Source organism: Choloepus didactylus, chromosome 10 (assembly GCF_015220235.1).
Source record: "Choloepus didactylus isolate mChoDid1 chromosome 10, mChoDid1.pri, whole genome shotgun sequence".
Classification (NCBI taxonomy): Eukaryota; Metazoa; Chordata; class Mammalia; order Pilosa; family Megalonychidae; genus Choloepus; species Choloepus didactylus.
The window spans coordinates 38,386,909-38,414,397 of NC_051316.1; the positions used below are offsets into that span (position 1 = coordinate 38,386,909).

Here is a 27,489-nt window from a genome sequence, read left to right on the forward strand (position 1 = left end):
TAAACTTTTTTAACTCCTAGTAAAGTGAGCTCTCTCTCCCATCCAGTTGAGGAAAGGCAAAAGGAATTTCAAGCAAGAACTGTAGCTTACTTTCATATTAATCAGAAATGTTTGGAACATCTTTAATGACTACTTCCTTGCCATGAATTCTGTTGATTCCTTGGCAATAGAGAGAACAGAGCCTGGCGAGGAGTGAGCACTAGGTACAAGTTAGTCGTTATGCTATTGTTGTTAGTGTCTATGCACTCCACTGTCATTGAAAAGGAGCAAGAGATAAAGAGGGAAAAACATCATTCTTGCAAATTTGTCTTTCTAGTACAGACATTTTAGTTTTTCAGTTAATATCTCACTGGGGCCCTCAATTCATGGAGAGATGCCACTGACACTTTTTAAGAGCAGCCTCTGAGCCTTTGTAAATGATTTTTGGTTGCAGGTGTGGACCCTGATTCCATCTTACCTGAGCATAGTTTTCAGGGAGCTCAGCTCATCTTTCTAAATTGGAGATAGACTGATCAAGGGTCCCATTGGACAATGTGGCAGGTAGTTTTCCCACTTTGTGTGCTAGTTCTGTAAATTCCCCAGTGCAAATACACATCAGTATTTGGAGATGGAGGGAAAACGAGTAATCTGGTCCATATTCTGGAAGAAGAAAGCCACGATTTCTCTTTACCACAGGAACACCACAGCACCTTGTGTACTGGACCGAGCAGTTCTCTGTGGTGATCTCAGTGTATGGCCTTCGGTGGGTAGATGTAGTTTATTGGGCAGCATATTTCTGAACTGCTTACCAATGTAAATTTAAACTTCTTTATTTCCTCTGGGATGCAGTTTTAGTGGTTAAATAAATGGTGACTTTCTGGGTTTGAAAATGTATGGTCATTTCAAGATTTGCAAAGCAAGGAGTTGATGAATTAGAAGCCTCCATCTATACAGAGTAATCTGTTGATTTTGCATTTATAGTTTGATGAGAGCAGCTTTATCTGTCAAATCCCAGAACATGAGCTTGTTAACCCCATCAGAATACTGAGATCACTCCAAGACTGTGCCAAAATATTTCCTAAAATTTTAGATGCAGTCCATTTTTATATATCCTTCCTATCCCTCACGCCCATATTCTCCACACCTCCTCCTCTTCATCCTTCAGCCAGTTTTATAATAATTAAAGATATCAGACTGGTTCCTATCAGTCAGAAAGAGCTAATTGCCACCTAGAGAATCATTGAGGTGTTTGGGATGAGGCCACCAGAGTACTGAGTAGTTGCTTTGCAATAGGAATTTCCAGGCTGGTGCTTTTTTGTCTTAAAGAACTGATACACCTTCAAAAAGGATGCAATTTTACTTAGCTTCTACTATTTTATGATTCCATAAATCTTATGGACTAAATGTAATATTTCTTTTTAACATTCAGTTTCAAGTTTGAGGATATCATTAATAGAGAAGTGCCACTAATAAGAATGGTATTTAAGTAACGCTAAAACTAAATCTCAGCGTAGGAAAGGCAGCCAGCAAGCCAGCAAATATTCATCATGTGTTATTTGCCTGGGTCTCTTTTAGGTTCTGAGACAGAAGTAAAGATGGATTAGACCTATTCCTTGTCCTAGGAAGGTCATACCAACTAAATATTTGTGCTATTGATAAGTTATAACATCTGCACCAGACATTCCCTGTTATGTATATCATAACTCACTGTCTCTTGTGTTTGGGCGTAAATATAGGTGTTGAAGATCTCTATCCAACTCTATTAATGGTTCCACTTTTACTTTAAACCTTATTTACAAGTTAGTTACTTCGTGTATCCCCTTGGTAATCGAGTATTTTGAAACCATGTCTGGTACTCCATCCTCTCTAAACAAAGGGGAGCATAGTCTCTTTATATTCATGAGAATATGTCTCATAAAAGTACATATCAAGTTATGTCATTCTCAAAGCCACAAGTTACTTTTTTTGTACTTTGAGAGAAAGAAAAGGGAATGGAATATAAAATTTTTTGCAATGAAAAAGTTTTACTGATGGAGGACAGAACTTTGGTTACCATGAGTTACAGTTGGGTGGGACAGGGGTGGGGGGGGTATCGTGGGGGAGTTTCTCTGTGGTGATGGAACAGTTCTGTATCCTGATGTGGTGATGATTACACAGGTCTATACATGTGATAAAATTTCATGGAACTGTATGCCAAAAACAACAAATTGGATGCATGTAAAAACTGGTGAAATCCAAATAAAGTCTGTAGTTTAGTTAACAGTATGTCAGTTTCCTGAGTTTGATAATATACTCTGGTTATATAAGATGTTATCCTTGGGGGAAGCTGGGTGAAGGGTACTGTTTGTAATATTTTTACAACTTCTTATGAGTCTAAAATTATTTCAAAATCAAAATTTTTTTTTTTAAGGGAATGGAAAAGTATCATAGATCCAGATAAATTTCAAGTTAAGATGTGGCAACTCTAAACCTTGGGAATATCTGTCCTTAGACATTATTACTGCAATAACTAGAAATCTCCTTGTAATGTCCCATTAATCATAAATGACTTAGGTTTTGGGCAGAATTTAGGACATGGTATCTTACTGACCTCTCTGTAAGCAATAAGGAAATTCACTTCAGGGAAAGACTGATGTCCTTCAAAAAGGTGAAAAATACATCCTGACCTTATGTATTATCTGTTTATTTATGCTAAGATAAATAAAATTCATATAAATAAGCCAAAAGCTATTTCCTTTGGACTCATATTTACTACCCAGACCTAAGCAAGTAGAGGTTGGGAAGCTAATTGGTATTTCTTTCCCCATATCCCCCTACTATTCGAATGGTTCTAATTGATAGTAAGAGAAGAAACAAAAGAAGTAGATGGACAACCTTGCTCTGAATAATGGAAGGTTGATTTTATCCTTCTACTTTCCCAAATGCCTTGACTGTTTTCTGATATTTTTTTTCTCTTCTTCACTTCTCTCTTTGACTCATTTTTGCCCATCCCTTTCCATAGACAGATTGGTGTGATGGTGCCACTGACATTCTCGTTGTATCTTCCCTCCTCTAGCTATCTTAACGACTTGGACCGCGTAGCCGACCCTGCCTATCTGCCTACTCAACAAGATGTGCTTAGAGTTCGAGTCCCCACCACAGGGATCATCGAATACCCCTTTGACTTACAAAGTGTCATTTTCAGGTAGTAACTGAGTACATAAAACCCACTTCCCAGACTTATGCCTTGAGTACATGTGGTGAACTCTAGAAATATTGAAATTGTGGTAGGCTTTAAAACAATGTAGCCTCGCTACCTTGTATTATCATTATAGATATACAAATGAAGTAATATGTCCATGAAAGAGGAAGCAGAGGAAAGATTCACAGGTGGATTTCTCATTTCGGTTAAATCACCAATAAATTAATGAAATCTTAGCTGAACAAAATCAATTAATCAAACATTGGTTTTAACTACAATTTTTTGGATCATTTTAACTCTGATGATAATGTGTATTTTTTAGAATTTTATAAGATATGATCTATCTTATGACCCTATCAGTAACAGACATTCTGTCTTAGAAGTTTTCATGTTGACGTTTCCTCCAGTTCCTCCCAATGCAGTTTTTAGTAGGAATAAAAAATGTGACATTTTATATTCATTTAATCAGTTGCTTAAAGTTTTTTTTTTTAACATAAATGATTTTGAAAATGGGTTAATTAACCTAGTGTAAATGTACGTAGCAAGATGGAATGAAAATTTATTATCTCCTCTCTCACCAGTGCTGCTGTGTCTGGGTAATACTCAATTCTCCAGCCAGAAGCATTCTTTTTTTTTTAAAAAAAAAAGCAATCAATCAATCAATCAATAAGCAAACAAACAATTCTGATGTATTTTCGTTTAATTTCTTGTTACACATTCACTTGGTTATACTTTTAGTTAGAATACAAACCACATGGTGCTTTGAGAAAAGAAACCATGTTATCGGTAATGATTACCAGTTAGAATATGTCTGAGTTTGGAGAGTTGAATTCCTCAGGAGAGCCGGTCCTGTTGAAGATGACAGAAGTACAAGACTAGCTTAGGTAACCCTGATTAGCAGGCCCTCCTCACTCCCTGCCAGGGGCTCTGTGTGTTTTATTCTGATCAGGTGCTGCACTTGAGGTTGCATCTGGCTGTCAGACACTGCTCAAATAGACAAGACCATAAAGTGGATGACACTTTGGAACTATTTCTGAGTCTCATTTTTTTTCTTCTATAAAATGGTTGGATTTGATGATCCCCCAAGGTCCCTCGTGGCTTCAGCATTCTGTAATACTGATATTTTGGGTTTATAGCATTTAGAGATCTTTAATCTGAAATACCCAAATTCCCTTCCTCTTACAAACCATGATGCAGAATATTTTTCGGAAAACATACAGCATTTCACGGGGATTTTCATCTCCTTGTTGTATCACAATTAGTGGATTCTGAAGCCAGATTATTATTGCATCTTACGTCTTCTGTATTTTATGCATTAGCTTTTGAAGGCGGGCATTTTTCACTACTACAATATGAGTAATGACCTAGCAGAATAATTTCCCATCACCATCCAAAGTATCTTGCGAGGCTTGGTGTGACAGGATTTCCCGAAGTGAGGAATTTATGTAAATAAATAGCATCTTATTCATATGATGACGTCAGGAAGGACACAGCATTTTAATATATCTAAAGACCTAAGAATTCAAGTGTTATTGTCTGTAGCTCTTAGATCTCCTGGAATCCATGTTCTGCTTCTTAGATCCTCTCTTATTTCTTAGAAGACTTTTAGGGGAAGCAGTCATGGAAGATCCTTGGTTTCTTAGTTTCAGTTTCATGCTGTGAGACAAGAAAACACCAGAAGTAACTGCTGTTTTTCACAAATGCTTAAAGAACACTACTCTCCATTTTTCAACCAGTTGAAGCAACTTTGATGTGCCAAGCACTGTGCTAGATATTTTCAGATATTTATATTCTCACTCAGATAAATTCATGTCCAGTGTTGTAACTCAGCACAGACTTGATGTGTTAGAAACGAATCCTTGAAATAGTACAAATGATGGCCTCTGTGTAGCACCTGATAACATCTTAATGCTATACAACACTTTACTTTCAGCATGTTAGTAAGTTGGATTGTGCACAAGGCTAATTGTACCATATTACTCAACATGACTGGACCAGTCCAAAAATATTACCTATATCGGTGGAGGGGGAAACAGACCAAAACAGTTACCCTACTAATGAAGGATCACTGGGGTTGTGTTTGCAATTATTTGAAGGATCACTTACCCATATTGAAATATATGGCATCTGATATCTTTTAAATGTATATGCATTTCTAGCATCCTTGAGAAACACATGAAGATTTTATAAAAAAGGAAACTGGAGTTCAGAATTCGCCACCAGGGCTTAACACAAATAAAACTCCTGTTTCTGACTCTTCAGGGTGTGAATAAATAAAACACACCACTCCGTTTTGCACAGCTAAGGATTTTTAAAATAAAGTTATGATTTTCATATGCGTTTATTAACTCCCTAATGACCACAATGATTTATTACTTAGAATGTTTTGACTTTGTCAAATAAGAGGAAAATTAGTAAATGCCCGATAATATTAATTGAATTGACTGGGATGACCACTGTCTTTAAAGAGAGTATTTGTTTGAAGAGTGTAATTGTAGCTGTATTTACATTAATTTTTAATTCTTTTCCTTATATTCAATTAATATGAATATTATTAACCTTGCAGAATGGTGGATGTAGGGGGCCAAAGATCAGAGAGAAGAAAATGGATACACTGCTTTGAAAATGTCACCTCTATCATGTTTCTAGTAGCACTTAGTGAATATGATCAAGTTCTCGTGGAGTCAGACAATGAGGTAAGTGCTCTTTGGACGGGCGATAGATTATCATTTTAATATACGATACAAATACATGATAGGAGGTTGGGGTGTAGGGTTATGGGGTATGGGATGAGCTGACTTCTTTGATTTCTTGATGGTTGATTTAGGATTTTGAAAATAACTGAAAATAACTATTCTACATGGTACACTCAGAGCAGTGAGCTCTTCTGTCAGATGTATGAGCAGATTCGTGTGTTTGAGTCTAATTAGATCCTATTTGTTACCTTTCACACTTGTGCTGAGGCTCTGAAAGTGAAAATAACAGAGATCCCTAGGCGACTCATCAGATCATTTTATATCCTTCCTGTGGGACAGTAGGGAGTGTTGGAGTGAGTAGCTCTGTTTTGTTGTTTTCATTTTGCTTAAATCATAGTTTGCATCGATGGGTGGATCCCCAACAGTATTTATAACCTCTTTTGGCAATTTTAAATGACTTTGCAGCTGGGTTCTAAAGCAAATGGTTGTGGAATCAGGAAGTGCATTGGTGATGTGGTCTGTCTGCTCTTAGAAATTCTATAGGTTGTTGCATAATTTGTCTTTACTAATCATTGAGCAATTAAAGAAATCCTTGATAAGCCTGTTTGAAAAAATGATGTGGTATTGTAATCTTCTTCCCATTACATGAAAACTTGACACATGTAAATATGGATTTTGAGGATGTTAAAGGCCTAATGGTGAGTCAGAGTTGGTTGTGGAGGATAATTAAGGGGCATAGAAAACTGTGCTTTTGATCTGGGGTTCAGTGTGTGTGTGAGTGTGTGTGTGTGTGTGTGTGTGTGGTTGGGGAAGGAGAAGAGGTGCCGTGGATCACCTATTAGGAGAGACTACAAACTGACACACCAATAGTAAGTACTAAATATCCTCCTAATAGGGTAGAAAATAAAGAGAAAGAAGTTTGATATCCCCATTAGCTGATTAAAATAAGCTCTGACATATTAAAATGTATTTTTAATACTGTACCTTTTTTTAGGTATGAAAGAAACCCTGACTTCTGAGTCCTTTTAAATAGTTTCTATTTTTCTGCAGGTGTTAAAATGTATATTAAAATATATATCCAACCCTCCATAACATTTTCTTTTGTGAATAGGCTTGAGAAAGGATCTGCAAACCAATATCATGTAGACTCAAGGGTTACTTATTCATGCATTTCAGAACTTTTCTTGGGTTGCAAGAAGTTCTTTGGACTTTATCAACCCAAAGTTTCTTTTTAAGAATGAGGCATGCTTATTAGCCTGTTGCCCCCATGACTGCAATGCAATCTGACTAAAAAAAAAACCTGCTAAAATATATCAGTATTAGTTATCAAATTTAAAATAGGCAATTGCTATTGAAATTTTAGCTATGATATCTCTATGTCTTTCTCTGTCTTTGTATCTGACACAGTTTTTGTTCCATAATCTTTGGAGGTGGTATTTTGAAAATGTTGCCTATTTTGGAAGCAAACATAGCACCACATTTCTGACTTCTTTGAATTTTACATAATGACAAAAAAATAATCTGAGGACTTGTCTACTATGTGCTGGGTACCAGGGCATCTAAGGGATGATGAAAATGAAAATGAAAAAAAAAAATCAACTTCATCTTAAAGGAGTTCATAAAAGTTTTGCTTTTTATCAGAATAAGGAATATGAGGGAAAATAGGTAACACTTATTTATATAGGACATCATTTCTGAGCTTTAGTTTGCTATTCAGTAGGATAAAATTTAAGATATTTGTCAACTACACAGAAGACTTAAAAAGCATTCATAATTTTATTTTTTATGTCACTGTTTACATAGTAGCTAGAGGAAGGAAGACAAAAATTTTGATCAATACAAATTTTATGAGATACATTGTATCTATAAAGATATATGTTGTAATTTCATGCTTGCCAATTTACTACTTTAAAATCAGCAAAAATAGAAAAGAAAGTAGATTCTTCAGGCAACTCATCAGCTAATTATAGCACATAAATCCAGTTTTCCAATTTATCTCTACTTTTCAGGCAAAATTGTCCAGATCATTTATTCCATTTTTCCACTTGACATTGCTCATAGAGATCAAATTTTCATGCGAAAGTACATTATTTTTATATTAGTTGAATAAGATAATAGTGTTTTGATTATCAAAACTTATGTTTAAAGTTTCCACAGTAACTTGCCATTCAATGTATAGGTACTAAGCACATCTAAAAATATTATCCCAGTTCCTCTGATTGCTATGGTGCTGGATTACGCTACTTTCAAACAATTAGAAACTAAAATAATAAAGTGATCATTTTTTCACTGGACTTCCCAATCACTTATGAATATCTTTTAAGGCTAAGTTGATTGTATGGTGTTCTTTTCTTAGACTTCAAGTCAAGCCTAATGGGTAGTATCAGAGATGATCTTAAGCATAATGAGAAAAATGCTTAGTTACTTCAGCCATGTCAGCCACAGCCATCACTGTTGGTGATTAAGGAACACTGTCAAAATATATTTTAATGTTGGGGTGTGGTCACATTCATTTTTTTTAAGTTGTATTAATATGTGAAAATGTCATTGCCTCACTACCTTCTTAAATCGCTAAGGCATTCCAGAGCCATAGAATTCTGTCTTCCCCAAATCTCCTGTTTTTTTGTGAGACAACAGAAAAAAACTCCCAAAACATTTTGTTCTTGGTTTTGAAATCTGATGTTCATAACTTTAATCCAAAGCAGACGTCTCTGTGCCTCCCTTCGTATATATTTGTGAGAACAGCCTGGCAATGGATTCTGTCAGCCTTTCTTTCTATCCTGGGGAGCTGTGGAAAATGCATTGCAGACCACTACCAAAAAGAGCTAAGGAAAGTGTTTTAGGTTATTGCTTTTGCTTTTAATACATCTAAAGCTTTATGCATCAATCTTGAAACTTTTATGTAGTTCTGATATTGCCTGTCTGGATTTTCAACCTTCTTAGTGTTTTGGGAATTAATTCCATTTTTTTGCCATCAAAGAAGGAAATACATTATCACATAGTTGGCTAGACTAATCAGGGTAGTGGAGCTGTGTTGACTTGTGTATTCCCTGCACTATCTTAGTCTAGGACTGAGTGTCTTACAGATCAAGCTCTTTAAAGAATCACAAAGGCATGGACCTTTTTCTCCTTCACTTCCTTTTTAAATCATCTTCTAGCCTATATCAGTCCTTCTGAAATAGCCATGACCAATTATATTGTGGTTTTATTTAAAAAAAAAAAAAAAAAAAAAAAAGAAGATAACTCTTCCCTAGGCTCATCTCTGGACTAAGATGGATCTCCCAACTTTGGTCCCCCAAACGTTTATCCTTCAAACCTGATTCCTGAAGTTGTTTTCAAATGATTAGAAAATATTCAAAGGAGAGAGGAGACATTTATAATACCTTAGCACTTTGTACTTGTTCAAACTTGTTTGCCCATTATTTATTTAAACCCCACCAACTGACCTCCTGTCAAGTGGGCATATCAAATTTGATAGCATGTGTAATAGTCAGGGTTCTCTAGGGAAACAACCAACAGGAGATATATATAAATATTATGAGATTTTTATAAGAATTGTCTCACATGACTGTGGGGATGGGCAAGTCCAAATTCTGTAGGGCAGGCTGCAAGCTGGGAACACCAGCAGAAGTCTTTGACAGATTCCCCAGGAGAAGCCAGCTGAGTGAAGTAGGGATGGAAATTCTCTCTTCTGAGTACTGAACCCATTCCTTCTCCTTTTAAAATCTTCAACTGATTGAATGAGATTCCTCTCATTGAAGGCAATCTCCTCAGTTGATTGTAGATGCAATCAGCCATAGATGCAGTCAACTTACTGATGATTCAAGTCCACAAAATAATGAAATATCCTCACAATAACAATCAGGCCTGTGCTTGATTGAACAAACACCTGGACACCATGTCCTGGCCAAGTTGACACATGAACTTCACCACCACGATATGCATTTTACTCATATACAAGAATGGAGAGATTAGACCACTGGCAAAGGTAACCCATATCTACTGCCTGTCTAGACCTCCTTTCTTTCCCCTCACTAAAAGTATTAGTCTTCTAGAAGTTAGAGATGAACTCAGAGGAAAAGCAAGAGGAGCTGTTAAAAGTGGCCATGAGCAAGGAAGTAGAATGAAAACCCTTCCCTTTCAAGAAAGAATTGAAATGCCTCTATTCTACCTCTAAGTTTTGATCATATGAACAGACACTAGGAGACCACCCAGAGAGCCTTCATCACTAATAAGAGCTTCTGTATTACCCATTTGATTTTGAACCATCTTACAACATATAGTCTAAAATATGCATTTCCTTTGGATATCTCTTCTTTGCCAGGTTTTTAAATGAAGCCATTTTAAAGTTATTCAACTGCATCCAAAGTCTGAACATATTCTTTAAAAGTGTGAAACATATACTTTGTTCTGCTCTAAAAACTCCAAGTGAGCTTTGGGAGTATTCTTCAAATAAAATTCAGCTTTGGGGAGAAAATCTTCTAAAAATTGGGGGAAACAATTCAAATTCCAAAAGAAATATCCAAAGAAAACTTATAAATGGTTACAAGTAAGAGTTTAGGTTAAGATATTTGGTCTCCATTGTAAGATCATTTATTGGATTGACTCTAACTTGCCTTTATCAACTCCTAATTATGAAATTAGAAAACTGTATCTTGTGCGTCACAGTCTGTGGTCTGCTTGTCTCAGATTCATGGCCTGATTAACAATTATATTCCTGAAAGATGCCCTACTTTTTTTATGTTTAAACCCTTTCCTGTTTCCTCATTACCTTGTTCAGTGCCAGCCGCTTGCCCTTTTGTAACTCTTCCCTCTACCTCTTTTCATTCCTTGCCTTTTCTGTTTCCTCCTTTATTCTGCTCCTTTTCTAGCTATTTGTGTTCCTACTCCCTCTCTTCTGCTAGAAGGAAGTTTTCTGATCTTCATTTATTAATTTGAAACCAGAGATTGGAATTTAGTGCCGGTAAGGATGTAGTAAAACAGGTAACCCTGGATGCTTTTTGTGCAAATGTAGATTAGAAATCTTTTAAATAATTTACACTGAACCCTTACACTGTAATTGATGCAATAACTTTTTAAAAGATGAATTATGTTATATGAAAAAGGCAGGTTGCAGACTAGTATATTAGTATAATCCAATTTCTTGTAATCACAACTAATTACATATATAAAACCCATTATAGGGGAAGTTAATACTCTCAGCTCCCCCTGCCCCAAAAAAAGAATTATGAAGATTTTCTGCTAAGACTAAGATAGAAACAGTGAGTGCAGTTGTTATCAGCTAATAGCATTATAGATAATAACTGACACAATTTTTTTTTTAAGTAAAATGCAATAACTTCAGATTGGAGTTTTGACTGCAATTTACCAACTTTTATCCATTTTTCCTTCAGATTATCTATCTTTTCCCATTCATTTATAGGAGTTCTTTATATTGGGATTTGAACTTTTGTCATATGTGTTGCAATTATCTTCTCCCCTTTTGTAGCTTGCATTTATTCTCTTAATGTTGTGTTTGGTTGAATGGAAGTTGTAAATTTTAATATAGTAAAATGTATCAAAAATTTTATTTATGTTTATTAATAGTGCTTATGTATCACATATATGCATCCACCATTGGATAAAATAAATCACCTGAAAAATCTTGATGAGAGGACAGTAAAGGTTGGAGGGTGAGAATAAAAATTGAAATACAAATTACACAATCATGTACCTTGCCTGGTGGTAGTCCAAAGATTTAGTCAGGCATCTCCTAGCAACCATTGAAAGGAGATAATCATGGTTTGTTACAAGATTCACTATGTCCTTAACATCAAAGCAAAATAGTTACTCAGTAAATACTTAGCCTTTCCTGGTACTGAGACCTGAGACTGATTTCTGCACCTTCATAAAAGAGATACTGTGGGAGGCAGTAAATTATATCTACAATAATAGCTCTCCAATAAACAAAATATTAGAGCTCATAAGGGCTGTCTCTTAAGCTCTCCTCAGTGTAAGTCAGTGCCATAACATCAGAGTTTGGGATTGGCCAATGCAGTGTGGTCTAAATATATACCTTGATGTATAATAAAACTTAGAATACCTAGGGAAGTGAGATTTGTTTGCTTCTGTTTACATAAACCATCCCAGTGATACAAGAGAGTATAAATTACAGAGACCTTAAAATTTTGACATATTGGCTTCAAACCTTTATTTAAACAGAAATTAAAAAGACACAGATACAAAGGAAGACTTTCTATAACTCTCCCTCCCCAGAAGACGCCACTGCCCTCAGTTTGGCATTTACCATTCCTCGGCTTGTGCTTTTACCTTTTTACTACATCTGTATGTATCAACAGACAATATGTAATATGAGATTCTAAGTATTAAGCATAATGGTAAATTTTACAAAAATGGTTTCATTTTTTCAATATTTTTTCCCCACTCAGTATTGTTTTGAAGTTTTCTCATGTTGCTAACTATGGCTCTAAATCATTTATTTAAAGTGTCTTGTATTTCCATAGTGTGAACATGCTCTACTGTATTTCGCACGTTTACTGGTTGATCTGGTTGTTTGTAATGGAGATTAACTTTACTTTTCCTTGCCTGTTCTCCCATCAACCCAGCCCACAGTGGATTTATTTGTCTTTTCTTATTGATATGTAAAACTTTAAAAATATATTCTGGATATATTTTTTTTTTTGCCATTGTGCATGTAAAAATTTATTTTACAGAAGAGCTTTAATCTTAATATAGCCGACTTATTCACTTTGTTGGTTGTTGTATTTGTATTTATTTGTGTTTTCTTTAATTAATTCATTTTGTTCCCAAGAATATAAAGATAAGTCCCTTACTTTCCACAAAAGTTATAAGGTTTTGTTTTTCACAGTTAGGCTTTCTTGCCTATAATTGATTTTTGTGTATGGTAGGAAGTAAGGCTTTAATAATATTGTCTTGCCATATTACTATTCTATTGTTCCAATACCATTTATTGATTAGTAAGCCCATCCATTCATTTTCCACTGTTTTTTTTATCTTATTAATTATGCAGTACAGAGAGAAAGAAGTATACAGATCAAAAATGTATAGCTAACTCAGTGACTTATCACAAAACACACACCCATGTGTCCATAACCATTCAAGAAATAAAACAATGTTAGCCCCGTGGACACACCACTAGCATCCCCTCCCCCACAAAAGGTAACCAGTGTTCTCCAAGATAATCACTTCTTGGCTTTCTTTTTAGTTTTGATGCTTAAATTTGCATCCCTAAACACTATAGTTCAGTTTTTAGTTTTTAACTCTTTTATAAAGGGACCAAATAGTGTATCTTTTGAACTTTTATAGACAGTATATTATTTTGAGCTTTTATATAAAGGAAATCAAACAGTACGTTTTCTTTTGTGTCTGACTTTTTTCTCAACATTGTGTTTGTCAGGTTCAGCCATTTTGTTGTATTCCGCTGTAGGTCGTTCATTACATTACCATGTAGTGTTCTATTATATGAAAATACCACAATTGGTTTATCCATTCTATGACACATGGACTTTTGGTTTATGTCTTACTTTGCCAGAACTGGTATCACGAACATCATGCAAAGGTTGGATTAAACTGGGAATGTATTGGCTCAGAGTTTTGAGGCCTGAAAGTCTGAAATCAAGATACCAGCATGGCTCGCCCTCTCTTAGTCTGCAGCGTTGTTGTGTTGGCCGCTGGCAATCCTTGGGGTTCCTTGGTCTGCGTCTCTGCCTCCCATCACAGGGCAAGGTCCTCTCTTTTGTAGCTTCTTTTGACTTTAAAATGCCTCCAGTAATTCAGATTAAGACCCACCCTCATTCATTTAGGTCACACCTTAACTAAAAACCACGTCTTCAAGAGCTCCTATTTGCACACCCACAGGAATGCAGATAAAGATTGAGAACATGTTTATGTTGGGGTTCATAATTCAGTCCACCACCATTTGTCTCCAGTTTGGGGCTATTACAAATAACACTGCCATGAATATCCACGTCCACGTGTCTTGGTATACACGTGTACACATGTCTGTCAGATACACATCTAGGAGTAGAATTGCAAGCACACAGGGTATACAAAGCATCAACTTTAGTTAAATAAGGCCAAAGTAGATTCCAAAATGAATGTACCCATTTACACTCCATCAGCAATATCTGAAAGTTCCTGTTACTGCCCGACCCTTGGATTGTCAGCCTTTTTCTTTTTATCCCTTCTGGTGGCTAAGGAGCTGAGCTGTAATCCTTGCACATGGCTGTTTACTTTGTCATCCTCACCCCTAGTGTGTAGCCCTGGTGCAAAGCAGTGAGTCTTCACCAGAACCCCTTCCCCTCAGCCTCGCAGCTGCTACCTCCAGGATCAGCAAACGCCTCCATGGAAAAGTGTCTCCAAATTGTGGACTCACGTCTCTAGATGTCTGTCCTTCCCCAGATGCTGGCCTGGTAATTCTTAACTGCCTTTTGGCTTTCTTGGATCTTTAAACACTTGTATTTTAAATTTTGTGAGCTCTTCTGGTTATCCTCCTTTTCACTGATTTTAATGATGTGTGCTATATATACCAACAGTGATTCATTTTCTGGGCTCTATTTGGTTGAACTAATTTTCTACTTGTGTACAAATATAAAAACAGCCTTCAAATTACTGTAGTTTCATAATAATCCTAACATCTAGTGGACCAAATCCATCTACATTGTTGTTCTTCAGAATATTCTTTGTCCTTTATTCTTCTGTTTGAATTTTAAGATCAGCTCATCGAATTCCACCAAAAAAAAAAAAATGTGAATGAGATTTTAATAAATTTTGTAGATAATTTCAGGTTCATCTTTCAACTTTACAATATTAAATTTTACTATGCATAAATATGGCATGGTATAGCTCTCTGTCATTTTGAACTTTGCATGTATCTTTATTTTTGGCAGTTTTTTTTAACTACTCCACATGAGCTTGAAATTTTAATTTCACATTTGTAGACTCAAGGCTCTATATTATGTCCATTAGAACAAACTTGAGTTATTACTAATTTTTGTCTGTAGCAGCTATCAGTTACTGTCAATTATTTCTTACTGTTTTTTAAAGTTTTTATTCATATACACAGGTATGGAAAAGTATACAGATTATGAGTGATTTATGAATTATCACAAAGTGAACACATCCATGTGATCATTATAAGAAATAGACATCAGCACCCCAGAAACTCCCCTTGAACTCCTTCCAATTACTACCCTGTCATCTCTTCCCCAAAAGTAACTACTGTTTTGACTTCTAACACCATAGATTAGTTTTGCCTGTTTTGAACTTAATATAAATGAAATTATCATTATGGATTCTGTTGTGTCAGCTTCTTTCACTCAAAATGATGCTTGTGAGATTCTTCCAAGTTGTGTGTAGCCATAGGTCTTCGTTTTTATTGCTTTATATTATTCAATTGAATGAATATACCATAATTTCTATATCCATTCTATTTTTGATGGCCGTATGAGTAGTTTTCAGTTTGGGACTATTATGAATAAGGCTATGAACGTTCTGTTTGTGGGGTTTTTGTTTGTTTGTTTGTTTGTTTGCTTATATGTGCCTGATCTTCTCTTGGGTATTTACCTGAAAGTAGAATTGGTGGTTCACAGACAATGTATATATTCAACTTCAGTAGTTAACTGCCAGTTTCCTACGTGATGGATCCAGTTTATACTCAACATTAATAGCATATGAGTGTTCCAGTTGAGACACATCCTTTCCAGTATTAGCTGCAGTCAGTTTTTAAATTTCAGCCATTATATTGGATGTGTAATAGTATTCATTATGGTGTGAATTTGTATTTCCCTTATTATATTGACGTTGAGTACTTTGTGTGTTTCTTTGCTATTTGGATTTCCTCTTTTTCAAGTGCCTTATTCAACTCAATTGTCTAGTTTTCTATTGAGTTGTCTTTTTATTTCCTTATTAATTTAGAGTTCTCTATATAGTCTTGAAAAAAATTACAATTCTTATAAGTAATTTGTATTGCAGATAGCTTCTTCTACTCTGACTTGATTTCTTGCTACCTTAGAGATATATTCTAATGAACAGAGTTCTTAATTTTTAGTCTAGTCCAATTTATCATTCTTTTCAAATTTGTTCTTTACATTTCCTCTTTAGGCAATTTTTACTCCCAAGTATAGCACATAAATTTCTATTTTACAACTGGATATTTTACTTAATATTTTGTTATAATTTTTTGTTTTTGAATTATATTAATGATATATTCTGAATAAATAGTAAAAATGAAATACTGATACTAATACCAATATTTTAATATTGTAAACATAAATACCTAATCACTAGTTTGTAATTTTTCTTTGGTATTGAACTCACTTGGGTAGGAATTACCCTTTCATATAATGAGGAACTATGGAGAAAATTGAGATATATTAAATTTTAATTTTAAGATACATGTATATTTCCTTTAAATAAATGTATAACAACTGACAAAAATTATACATTTTACATAATATGTATCAAGACACTTTGCCAATCTTGTGGCATAAAAATATTCTGTATAGCTTGGTTTGCTCATAAAAGTATACAGAAATGAATCCCAAGAGAGGTTAAAAAAAAATAAAAGGAAAAAGATTTCCTCTCACATTTTGAGGAAAAACAAAACGTAAGCTTTTGGTTTTCTTTGTTTTCTTATTACTCACTGACCAAGATATTTTAAATCTCCCACTTTGGTTGTGAATTATCTTTATTGTAAGTCCATGTTTCTACTTTTTATATTTCTAGGCTTCATTATTTTGTACATTATGTTTGAAATTTTTATATATTCCTGATGAATATATATTTTTTGCTTATATGTGCCTGATCTTCTTTTGTCATGAAGACAAATTCCTTTTTAAAGTTCAGAAATGTCCTTTGTCGATATAATGCTCCATGCATTGAGGAGAAAACTGGGAGTGCTAGTATCCTGCCCTTTACCCTAGATGAGCAGACAGAAAAGGATCAGTGTTTTCCTAAGTGGTGGAGACTCAGCAGTAGGAAGACAGCTGGTGGTCTCAGCAGGGCGAGGGTGGTGGGCAGGCTGCACATGCAGGAGGTTAGTGAAACAGGTTGTGACTAACTTGGGAAAGAAAGGGGATTTGAAAAGCAGAGTCTGAAGGTACCACCATATAGGAAATAGAAAGAATAAATTGAGGGTTTTTTTAAATAACAGCTTTATTGAGATGTAATTCATAACAGCATAACATTCAGTAGTTTTCAGTATATTTACATATTTATGCAACCGTCACTACTATATAATTTTAGGGCATTTTCATCACCCCAAAAAGAAATTCATACTCCTTAGTAGTCACTCCCCATTCTTCCCTACCCTCAAGCCCTAGAAAACCACTAATCTACTTTTGTCTCTATGGATTTGCCTATTCCAGATATTTCATATGAATGTTCATCATAAAATGTATGGCCTTTTGTGACCATACATAATGTTTTCCCTTCATTCCCTTAACATAATGTTTTCAAGGCTCATCAATGTTGTAGCATGTATCAATACATCACTGCTTTTTATTGCCTACTAGTACTTCCATTGTATGCATTTACCACATTTAACAGTTGATAGGCATTTGGGTTGATTCCACTTTTTGCTGCTATGAACATTCATGTGCTATGAACATTCATATGTTCCTGTGGACATAAACTTTCAATTTTAAGAGAATTGCTGGGTCATATGGTAACCCTATGACTAACATTTTGAGGAGCTGCCAAACTGTTTTCTAAAGTGACTGTACCATTCTACTAACTCACCAGCAATGTATTAGGTTTCCAGTTTCTCCATATCTTAGCCAATACTTGGTATTGTACGTCTTCTTCATTTTAGCCATCCTAGTGGTTTTAAAGTGATATCTCATTGTGGTTTTAATTTCCTGAATGATGTTGAACATCTTCTTATGTCTTATTGGCCATTTGTACATCTTCTTTGGAGAATATTCTATGGAATTGTCTATTCCATTCTATGGAGAATTGTCTATTTTTTAATCAGATTATTTGTCTTTTTATCATTAAGTTGTAAGAGTTCTTTATATATTCTGTATACAAGACTTATCAGAAATATGATTTGCAAATACTTCCTCCCATTCTGTGGGTTCTGTTTTCACTTTATACATAATGTCCTTTGGCACACAAAATTTTTAATTTTGATGAAGTCCAATTTTTTTTCTTTAGTTGCTTGTATTTTAGGTGTTATGTCTAAGAAATTATTGTATAATCCAAGGTCATGAAGATTTATCCTGTTTTTTTTCCTAAGATTTTTATAGTGTAGCTTTGGTTTATGATTCATTTGACTTAATTTTTCTATACAGTGTAGAGGCCCAACTTCATTTTTTTGCATGTGGAGATCCAATTGTCCCAGAACCATTTGTTAAAAAAACTATTCTTTCCTTATTGATTGTCTTGGCACCATTGTTGAAAATCAGTTGACCATAAATATAAGGGTTTATTTCTGGACACCCAGTTCAGTTCCATTGATGCATATGCCTATCCATATACCTGTACCACACCGTCTTGATTTTTGTAGCTTTGTAGCAAGCTCCAAATTGGGAAATGTGTGTCTTCCACCGTTGTTCCTCATTTTCAAGTATTATTTTGACTCTTCTAGGTCCCTTGTATTTCCATATGAGTTTTATGATCCACGTGTCAGTTTCTACAAAAAAGCTGGCTGGGATTTAATAGGGATGGTGTTGACTTTGTATATGAATTTGGGGAGTATTGCCATATTAATACTTGAGAAGAATGTATTCTGCCCTTGTTGGGTGGAGTGTTCTATAGGTCTAGTTGTTTATAGTGTTGTTCAAGTCTTCTGTTTGAGTGTTGATCTTCTGCCTTGTTGCTTTATTTTCATTATTGAAAATGAAGTATTGACATATCTGTTATTGAAGATGAGGTATTGATGTCTCCAACAATTATTGTAGGATTGTCTCTCTCTCCCTTCAGTTTTGTCAGTTTTTACTTCCTGTATTTTGGAGCTCTGTTGTTAATTACATATATGTTTAATCATTATGTTTTACTGATCATTTGACCATCTTATCATTATAAAATGTTCCTTTTGTCTCTGGTAACAAGTATTGTCATAAGCATCCATTTTGTCTATTGTATAGTCACTCTGGTTGTCTTGTGGTTAACGTTTTTATGGTGTGTCTTCTTTCTCTCCTTTTACTTTCAACCCATTTGTGTCTTTGAATCTAAAGTGTCTCTTGTTGGCAGCATATAGTTGGATCATTTTTGTTGTTGTTTTTGTTGTTGTTTTTAATTCATCCTCCAACCTCTGCCTTTTGATTGGGGTGCTTGTTGGTTCTTTCTTCTGGCTGCTTAGTTCTGCTGTTGAGGCTTCTAGTGAATTTTTCATTACATTTTTGTATTTTCAACTCCAGAATTGTCTTTGGTTCTTCTTTATAATTTCTATCTCTTTACTTGTATTTTCTGTGATGAGACATCGTTCTCATACTTCCCTTTAGTTGTTTAGACAGATTCCTTTAGTTCCTTGAACATATTTATAATAGCTGATTTAAAATCTTTGTCAAACACATTATCCAGTGTTTGGACTTCATCAGGGACACTTTCAATTGACTGCTTTTCCTCCATGTATGGATCATACTTTCCTGTCTCTTTGCATGTCTCATAATTTTTTGTTGAAACCCTGATGTTATAAATAATAAAATGTGGTAAATCTCGAAATCAGATCTCCCCTCAGGTTTATTTTTTAGTGTCTTTCCTGGGCTAATTCTTCTAAGTCTGTATTCTTTGTTACGTTGTGGCCACTGACAACACTGCTCAGTTAGCATAGTAGTTAGCTCATGACTGAACAGAGATTTTCTTAAAAGCCTTGAAACCAATAAGCCTCCATATCTTTTCCATGGGGCTCTCTCTATGTCTTGGGGCATACCTTCAATGTACTGGTAGTTTACATCTCTACCTTAGCCTTCACTTTCTGCTCACACAGAGCCTCAAGTTGAGCCACAATTGAGAGATTAGGACCATCTCAGGTCTTTCTTGATCATTCACAGAGTCCTGTATATGTATATCACCTTCTAGCTTCTCAGGAATATATTGGAGCTTTTCAAAACTTCCCGTGGATATCTCATGTCCCAGAATTTCCTTTTTCATTTTTTGGCCAACCTCTTATTTACTCCAATTAGCGTGGCCACCTCAGGTACTGGATAATGTTAAACAGTTGCTGCTGATTGTTTTTGGCTCATGCCCATAGGGATAGAGCTGTTTCACATTGAGTTGGCTCTGAGTCAAGTTAAAGTCAAGTCCAATGAAGGGGGCTTTTCCTATGAGCTGCCAGACTAGTCAAATAGTGACAGTTTTCTGGGAATAAGGATTTTAGATAGCTCTAAAACCATTCTGTGCCCTCGAGTACTGCTAGGCTGAAGGTTTTTACAGTTAACATTGTTGGGAGGCTGTTGGTTTTCAAGACTACTGCAGAGCTAGGCAAGGGGGTGGGGATAACATAAGTTAAAAGACCACAAAGCTTGCTGTCCTCATCAATATTCAGCTGTTTTTCTTGAATAAATGTTCTTTGTGTTGTTGCAGGCCATTGATTAATTTCCAGCATTATGAAAAAGTTGATTTTCACAGCTTTTGCCAGAGTGCTCATTATTTTTATGGAGGAAAGAATTTTTCAGGTCATTCCAGAAGAGCTTTTCTTTTGTTGAATCCTAAATTAAATTTTTATAACTGACCATACCATAATCATGTATGCACAATTAACATGCAAACATGGCTCTTTACCTAGTAGAATGACAAAGATAAAAAGAATGAGAGTTAGAGAGAAGTAGAAATTCTTGCAAACTGTGGTAGGAGGATAAATTGGTATACCCTACCAGTAGTATGGCAATATTTAAATGTCTTTAAGGTGGTTGTACCCTTTGATCCAGTAATTCTACTTCTAGGAATTTATTCTAATTGTTTAATTGGTAACTGTTTTAGCTTCCTAGGCTGCCCAAAGCAGATTCCATGAAATTAGTTGGCTTTAAACAATGGGAATTGATTAGCTTCCAGTTTGAGGCCATGAGAATGTTCGAATCAAGGTATCATCAAGGCAATGCTTTCTTCCTGAAGACCAGCTGCCAGCGATCCTTGGCTCCTCTGCCACATTACAAAGCACATGGCACTGTCTGCTGGTCTCTCCCTTCTCTTCTGGGTTCTGTAAATTTCAGCGTCTTACTCCTGTGGCTCTCTCTCTCTCTCTCTCTCTCTCTCTCTCTCTCTTTTTCTCTCTCTCTCCCCCTCTCTCTCTTTCTCTCTCTCTCTCACTCTTACTCTCTCTCTCTCTCTCTCTCTTCCGTTTATAAAGGACTCCAGTAAAAGGATTAAGATCCATCCTGAATGAGGTGGGTCACACCTTAACTGAAGTAGCCTCATCAAAAGACCCTACTTACAATGTGTCCACACCAACAGGAATAGATTAGATTTAAGAACATGATTTCCTGGGGCTCATACAGTTCCAAAACACCACAGTAACATACCCCCCAAAGATAGGTACAAAACAAGGTGGTCTCTCACAACATTGTTTATAATTTGACTTATTGAAAACAGCTAAATTATCAAACAGTAGAAGATTGGATAAACAAATCAGGACATCTAAAAAAAAAAACACTATACAGAAGAAGAAGAATATGAATGTATAATGAATAGTAGATAGAAAGTTGTTCGTGATATGTTGTTGTAAACAAATGATTTCAGAATAGCATTATAGCATCTGATTTTTAAAGACATATAATATGGGGATTTATATATTTGTATAGATGCATAAAATTTATCTGGGAATGTTAATGCCAAACTGTTAGCAGGGATTTTTTTCTGGATGGGGAGATGAAGAATAATTTTGTTTTCATGTTTTATTCCTTTAGCTTATCTACATTTTTAAATTGTTTTTCATGAAAAAATATACTGTGTAGATTAAAGAAACAATAAATACTTAAAAATTTAAACTAAGAATGTAAGAAATGCCTGCAATGAAAATCTGATTAAACAAAAATAAGCTTTTTAGGTTACTTTCTCTTTTACTACCTGCTTTAGGAAGGATAAGATGGAGATACAGGTGAATGGAGAAATAAGTACAAATGGCTGGATGAAGGAGTATTAGAAGCATCCATTTTCTGTCAAATTGCTGAAAATGTCTTTGAAATTGAAACAGCCTTTAGAAATAATATAAATTAAGGAGATTGCTGAAATAAAGAGACAGTTAATTTATGAGGCTGGGATATATCTCAACACTTGCTTGTTCGTCTTAGATGGAGCAAATGCAAAGACTTTAAAGCTCAAAATGAATATAAGCTCTAGATTTTAGACAGTCAAATGAAAACGCTGTGGGCCAAAAGCCAGAGAAATCTGGACCATTTGTTGCCCAAATTTAACCAGCTTGGGTCTTTCTTGAGTGCCATCTGATTCTCCCTCTTTTGAAAGAGAAGAATTTGTCTTTTTGTGGAGAATTTGCATTTTATAAAGCTTACGATCTGTGGTTCTGTTATTCTCTAGATAAATAGCACATGTGATGAGACACCATACTCAGTATTTAAAGGTCCCTCTTGCATGAAATGTTCTTCAAGCAAGACTAGATTAAGATTCAGGGGCATGGGTGAAGCAACTGCCAGTCTCTGGGTATCTTACATTGTCCCGGTTAAATCTAATGCAATGAGATCTCTAACGTGTTTTCACAGGTGAACCTACAAAGACATGATGAAATGCAAAATATTTTCTGAATTGCCAATTAATGTAATGTAAATTATCACTTTAAAAAGGAATAAGAGAGCATGGATTTCTTTAAGGAACCTGGGCAACTGTTACATATGACTCCAAGACAATCCCTGAATTGGCAACAGAGAAGTTGAGTCAGATTGTCCTGATTTGAATCGTAGCTCTGCTGATTTCAAGTAGTCTTTAACAAGTTAATGTCTCTGTCCCTTCTTTTTAACATATGAGTATATTATTTATCTTAAAGTACCGTGAGGATTATCAAAATAGATAATATTCATGAATTTCCTGGAGCACATACATACTCAGTAGATAGTAGTTAATACATCAATAATTTTAATACTGAGAGACGTGCTATTAGAACTTTTATTTTTAAAACAATATCATCTGTTATTTTGAGAAAACTCTTTGATTTTATGTTTATACCCTACAGCCAAATTAAGACTTAATATTTGTTCAATAAAGTAAAAATATGTGACAATGCTATTTGTATAAATGCTGAAAAGCAAGGAAGCTTTTGTTTAGAAAATTCCTTTGAGAATTATGGGAGGAAGTTTTTAAAGTGCAAAAAGGGACTGGAACCGGTATTCCCATCAAGATACAGCTACTCATATTAGTCATCCGCTTACATGTTTCATTTATCATGGTGTTTGTACTAGTGGTGACTTTTGGTTGAAGGAAGACAAAAAGTGTCTCAAACTAGCATAGACATGTAACTGCGTAGAACCAGGGTGAAAGATGCCTTTGGGGCGCCTTTGAGCTAAGGATTTGGTTGAGAATATCTCTGTCCTCTGCTTCTTTTTACCTCAGCCAGCCTTGAATTGCATCTTCCAAGCTTAGCAACCCAAGAGAAACAGGATTTTCCACTCCAACTCCAAATCAAAAAATCTCAGGGAAGGGAGATGTATTACTGGGTTTGTCTCAGTGTAAGTTACCCGCTGACCCAGTGGTCAAAGGCAGAATGTGCTTCCAGAAAACCCAGGGGGAGGGAGGTGAGCACAAGTGGCAGGCCAAAACAACAGCTACTCAAGCAATGGTTTTCAAATCATGGGCTTCATCACAAGGGTGAGTTAGAACCATTACTGGCTTGTAATTTCCAAATGGTAGGTCATGAGCAGTATTAAAAAAAACAGATTTAAATGAAATTGAATAGAAAATATAAAAGTGTAACAGGTTGTTTCATGAAACTTTTATTTCCATTATATTTAAATATGTGCGTGAGTGGCTGTACTAGGTACAATATAAAATGCATTTCTTATTATGAGATACAATTTTTAAAGTTTAAAAGTTTACACTGCACAGCACTGTTCAATGGTAAACTGCCATCGTGAACGGGAAGGTAATCTGCTTGTTACTAGGTTCTTATTCCTAGTCCAATCTAGGCATTGGGAAGAAGAGTGAGTTTGGAGTAGCATATAGCAACCAACGGGAAGTCAGTTGCTGTCTTAGTTCCCAGGCTGCAGTAATATCACAGGATGAGTTGGCCTAACAACAGGAATTATTGGCTCACGTGTTCAGAGGCTGGAAGACTTGCTTCCTCCCAGGGTCAGTAGCATTCTGGATGGCTGGCACTCCTTCAGTTCCATGTCTTTCTCATCACATGGCAATGTCCTCTCTCTTCTCTTCCAGCTTCCATTGACTTCTGGCTTTCCAGCTCCTTCCTATGGCTTTCTCTCTTTGTCTGAATTTCTTCTACTTATGAAGGACTCCAGTAATTCTGACTAAGGCTCACCCTGATTCAGCTGGCCACACCTTAACTCAAAATAATATCTTCAAAGGTCTTAATTACAATGGGTTCACACGCACAGGGTTGTGGATTAAGATTAAGAATATGTTTTTCCTGGCATACCTAACACAATCTGCCACAGTTACTCCTCAGCCTCCCAGTCGATCACATTCCAGAAGGGACGGCAGGATTTGTATTAGTTAGAGTAGAAATGCTGTAACAAATGGATTCCAAAATGGCAAATGGTTCAATATGATAAAAGTGTATTTCTCTCACAGAATTATCCAAAGTGGGTATGCCTGATTGTTGAGCAGCTTTCCTCCACGTGTTATGCAATAACACAGGTTCCTTCCACCTTGTGACTATGCCATCTCATGGGACTCCCTGTCAACTGCGTCCTATCAGAGGAAGGGGAAAGAGAAAGTGGGGGAGGCACTCATTCTTCTTAAAGGCCTTGCCCGGAAACGATACACAGACGGCACTTCCACACACGCATTCCACTGGCAAGTGACAGTCATTTGGCCACCTCGCACTGCAAGGCAGGCTAGGAAATGCAGAGTAGCTGCCTGGCCATGTGCCCATCACAAGTGTTCATTGAAAGAAGGAAGAATAAATTGGGTGTCCAGATGGCAATCCCTATCACAGGAATCCTGATTGAAGGGACCTTTCCAGATTCTTACGTCCCAGCTGGTTCCCTGTGTCTTGTCCTAGCTGTGTGCTGTGAGCCCCCCTCATGGTATACTGCTCCTCTGCCGGATCCCCCAACCACCCTCAGCTCATGGCCCCCTTGAGATGAATTGCCAGTAAATGATTTTTATTGGAGCAGCAATGTAAAGTTAGTCATAAAGTTAGTAACAGGATTGAGTTTTTATTTTGTTTGGGGAGAGAGGGGACATTTTTTCCCCTTTCTCTGAAATTTAAGTTCAAAGTAATTTTCCCAACCGGTTGCAGCAATAAGTTCAACTCAGTTTTCATGTTTAACATCCAGAGTTTCTTCCACTAGCAGAGCCAGCTGTGCAATTGCCTGGGGGCCTGCACTTGGTTTAATAGTCTGCTGTCACTATCTCGAAATTCTCAATTTTTGAACAAAGGGTCCCACGTTTTTGTTTTGCACTGGGCCCTGCAAATTATGTAGCCAGTCCCGTCCACTAAATGTTCAACACCAAACCCTTAGAGTCACTTTTGCCCACACCCAGAGATCTATAGGTACACTTAGCCCTTGCCTATGCTCATGTGGCACGTGCTACTTACATGAGGAAATATTATCTTTAATTCTCTCTGAAACTTAATTTCACCTGATGCCTTAGTTTTAATTCTCTTGAAAAAAAAAAAAAAAACAACACTAAGCATGTTCTTCCTGATTAATTTGCACATGCTAATACGTACTGTAATTTGCAGCTGATTTGCTGCCTCACTTCCCCACTGGTGCCAGGCTGATGTGCCCAGTGAGGACACTCAAAAACTAATCACTGACTTTGTGGCAGCCCAAACTTATAGCCTAATGTATGCCTCTTTCCTCCCCATCCCCTCACTGCCCCCGCATCCCTTAAATAGGCTGTCAACTTACTAAAACGAAGTGACAGCATGGAATTTTAAAGGGCTTGCACTCACTCGCATTATGTATTCATTAAACTGCATTTCTGACATCGTAGTGCTCCCGTTTCTGGTGCTGATGTTTCCTACTCTTCCCATTCTTAGAGTTGGGGATAGTGGGTGGACACCCCTCTACCCGCTCTCACCACCCCCTGAATAACCATTGTTTTAATTCAAAACTATGGAAGAAACAGGTAAAAAATGTTTTATTTTTCATGTCATGAAAAATAAAAATCTTAAACAATTTTATCTTTGCTCTGTGATTAAATTTCCAGATTGCCAAGTACTCAGTAAGAGTCCATTTGGCACAGATACAAAATGTCTCCATTGCCTAGAGTTGCATAGCAAAGTATTACAAATCGGGTGGCTTAAAACAGCAGTGTGCCTTGTCTCACAGCTCTGGAGTACGGAAGTCCAGCATCCAGGGAGAATCCTTCCTCTACTCTTCCTGGCTTCTGGTGGTTTGCATCCATGAGGACTTGATTTATGCATCCCGAAAAACATGTTCTGAATCTTACTGCATTCCTGTGGGTGTGAGCCCATTATAAATAGGACCTTTTGATGAGGTTACTTCCATGAAGGTGTGGCCCAAACTGATCAGGTTGGACTTTAATCTGGAGTCTTGGAATCTTTTATAAGCTGAATGAAATACAGACAAAGTACAGGGACCAGTGAGAAGCTGAAGTCAAGGGAACCTGGAAGGGAAAGTAGAAGACACTGCCACATACATTGCCAAGTAATGGAAAAGATAAAGGAACCTGAAAGATTGCCGGCCAGCCAGAAGATACTGACCCCAAGAGGAAGCAAACCTTCTAGCCTCTGTAACCATGAGCCAATACATTCCTGTTGAGCCAACCCATTGTTTGGTATTTGTTTTAGCAGCTGGAAAACTGAAACAGCTGGCAATCCTTGGGCTTCAGTCTCTTCTTCAGACATCACATGGCACTCTCCCTTGGGTCTTGTCCTCCTCTCCCCTTCTTATATGGACAACAGTCGTATTGGACTGGGGGCCACCCTAATCCTGTTTGGTCTCATCTTAACTAATAACCTCTTCAAAGACCTTACTTTCAAATAAGGTCACATTCATAGGATTAGGGCTTAGGACTTTGTTCTAGTTTGCAAAAGCTGCCAGAATGTAAAACACCAGAGATGGATTGGCTTTTATAAAAGGAGGTTTATTTGGTTAAAAAGTTAGAGTCTGAAGGCCATAAAGTGTCCAGGGTAACACATCAGCAATCGGGTACCTTCATTGGAGGATGGCCAATGATGTCTGGAAAACCTCTGTTAGCTGGACATCTGCTCCAAGTTCTGGTTTCAAAATGGCTTTCTCCCAGGATGTTCCTCTCTAGGCTTCAGCTTCTCTGCAAAATGTCATTCTCAGTTGCTCTTGGGGCGTTTGTCCTCTCTTAGCTTCTCCGGAGCAAAAGTCTGCTTTCAATGGCTGTCTTCAAACTGTCTCTCATCTGCAGCTCCTCTCTTCTCAGCTCCTGTGCTTTCTTCAAAGTGTCCCTCTTGGCTGTAGCAGCTTGCTCCTTCTGTGTGATCTTATATAGTGCTCCAGTAGTTTAATTCAGACCCACCCTGAATGGGCGGGTCAACACCTC

General features: G+C 36.4%; 1 protein-coding gene across 1 annotated transcript in view; it reads left to right on the forward strand.

Moving 5' to 3' along the window:
• GNAQ (G protein subunit alpha q) overlaps nt 1-27,489 on the forward strand; it is a 307,686-nt gene that overhangs the window by 229,029 nt on the left and 51,168 nt on the right. The window contains exons 4-5 of the mRNA XM_037798660.1: nt 3,035-3,163; nt 5,727-5,856. Coding sequence (XP_037654588.1) covers nt 3,035-3,163; nt 5,727-5,856 — 259 coding nt within the window. The remainder of the gene's footprint in view (nt 1-3,034; nt 3,164-5,726; nt 5,857-27,489) is intronic.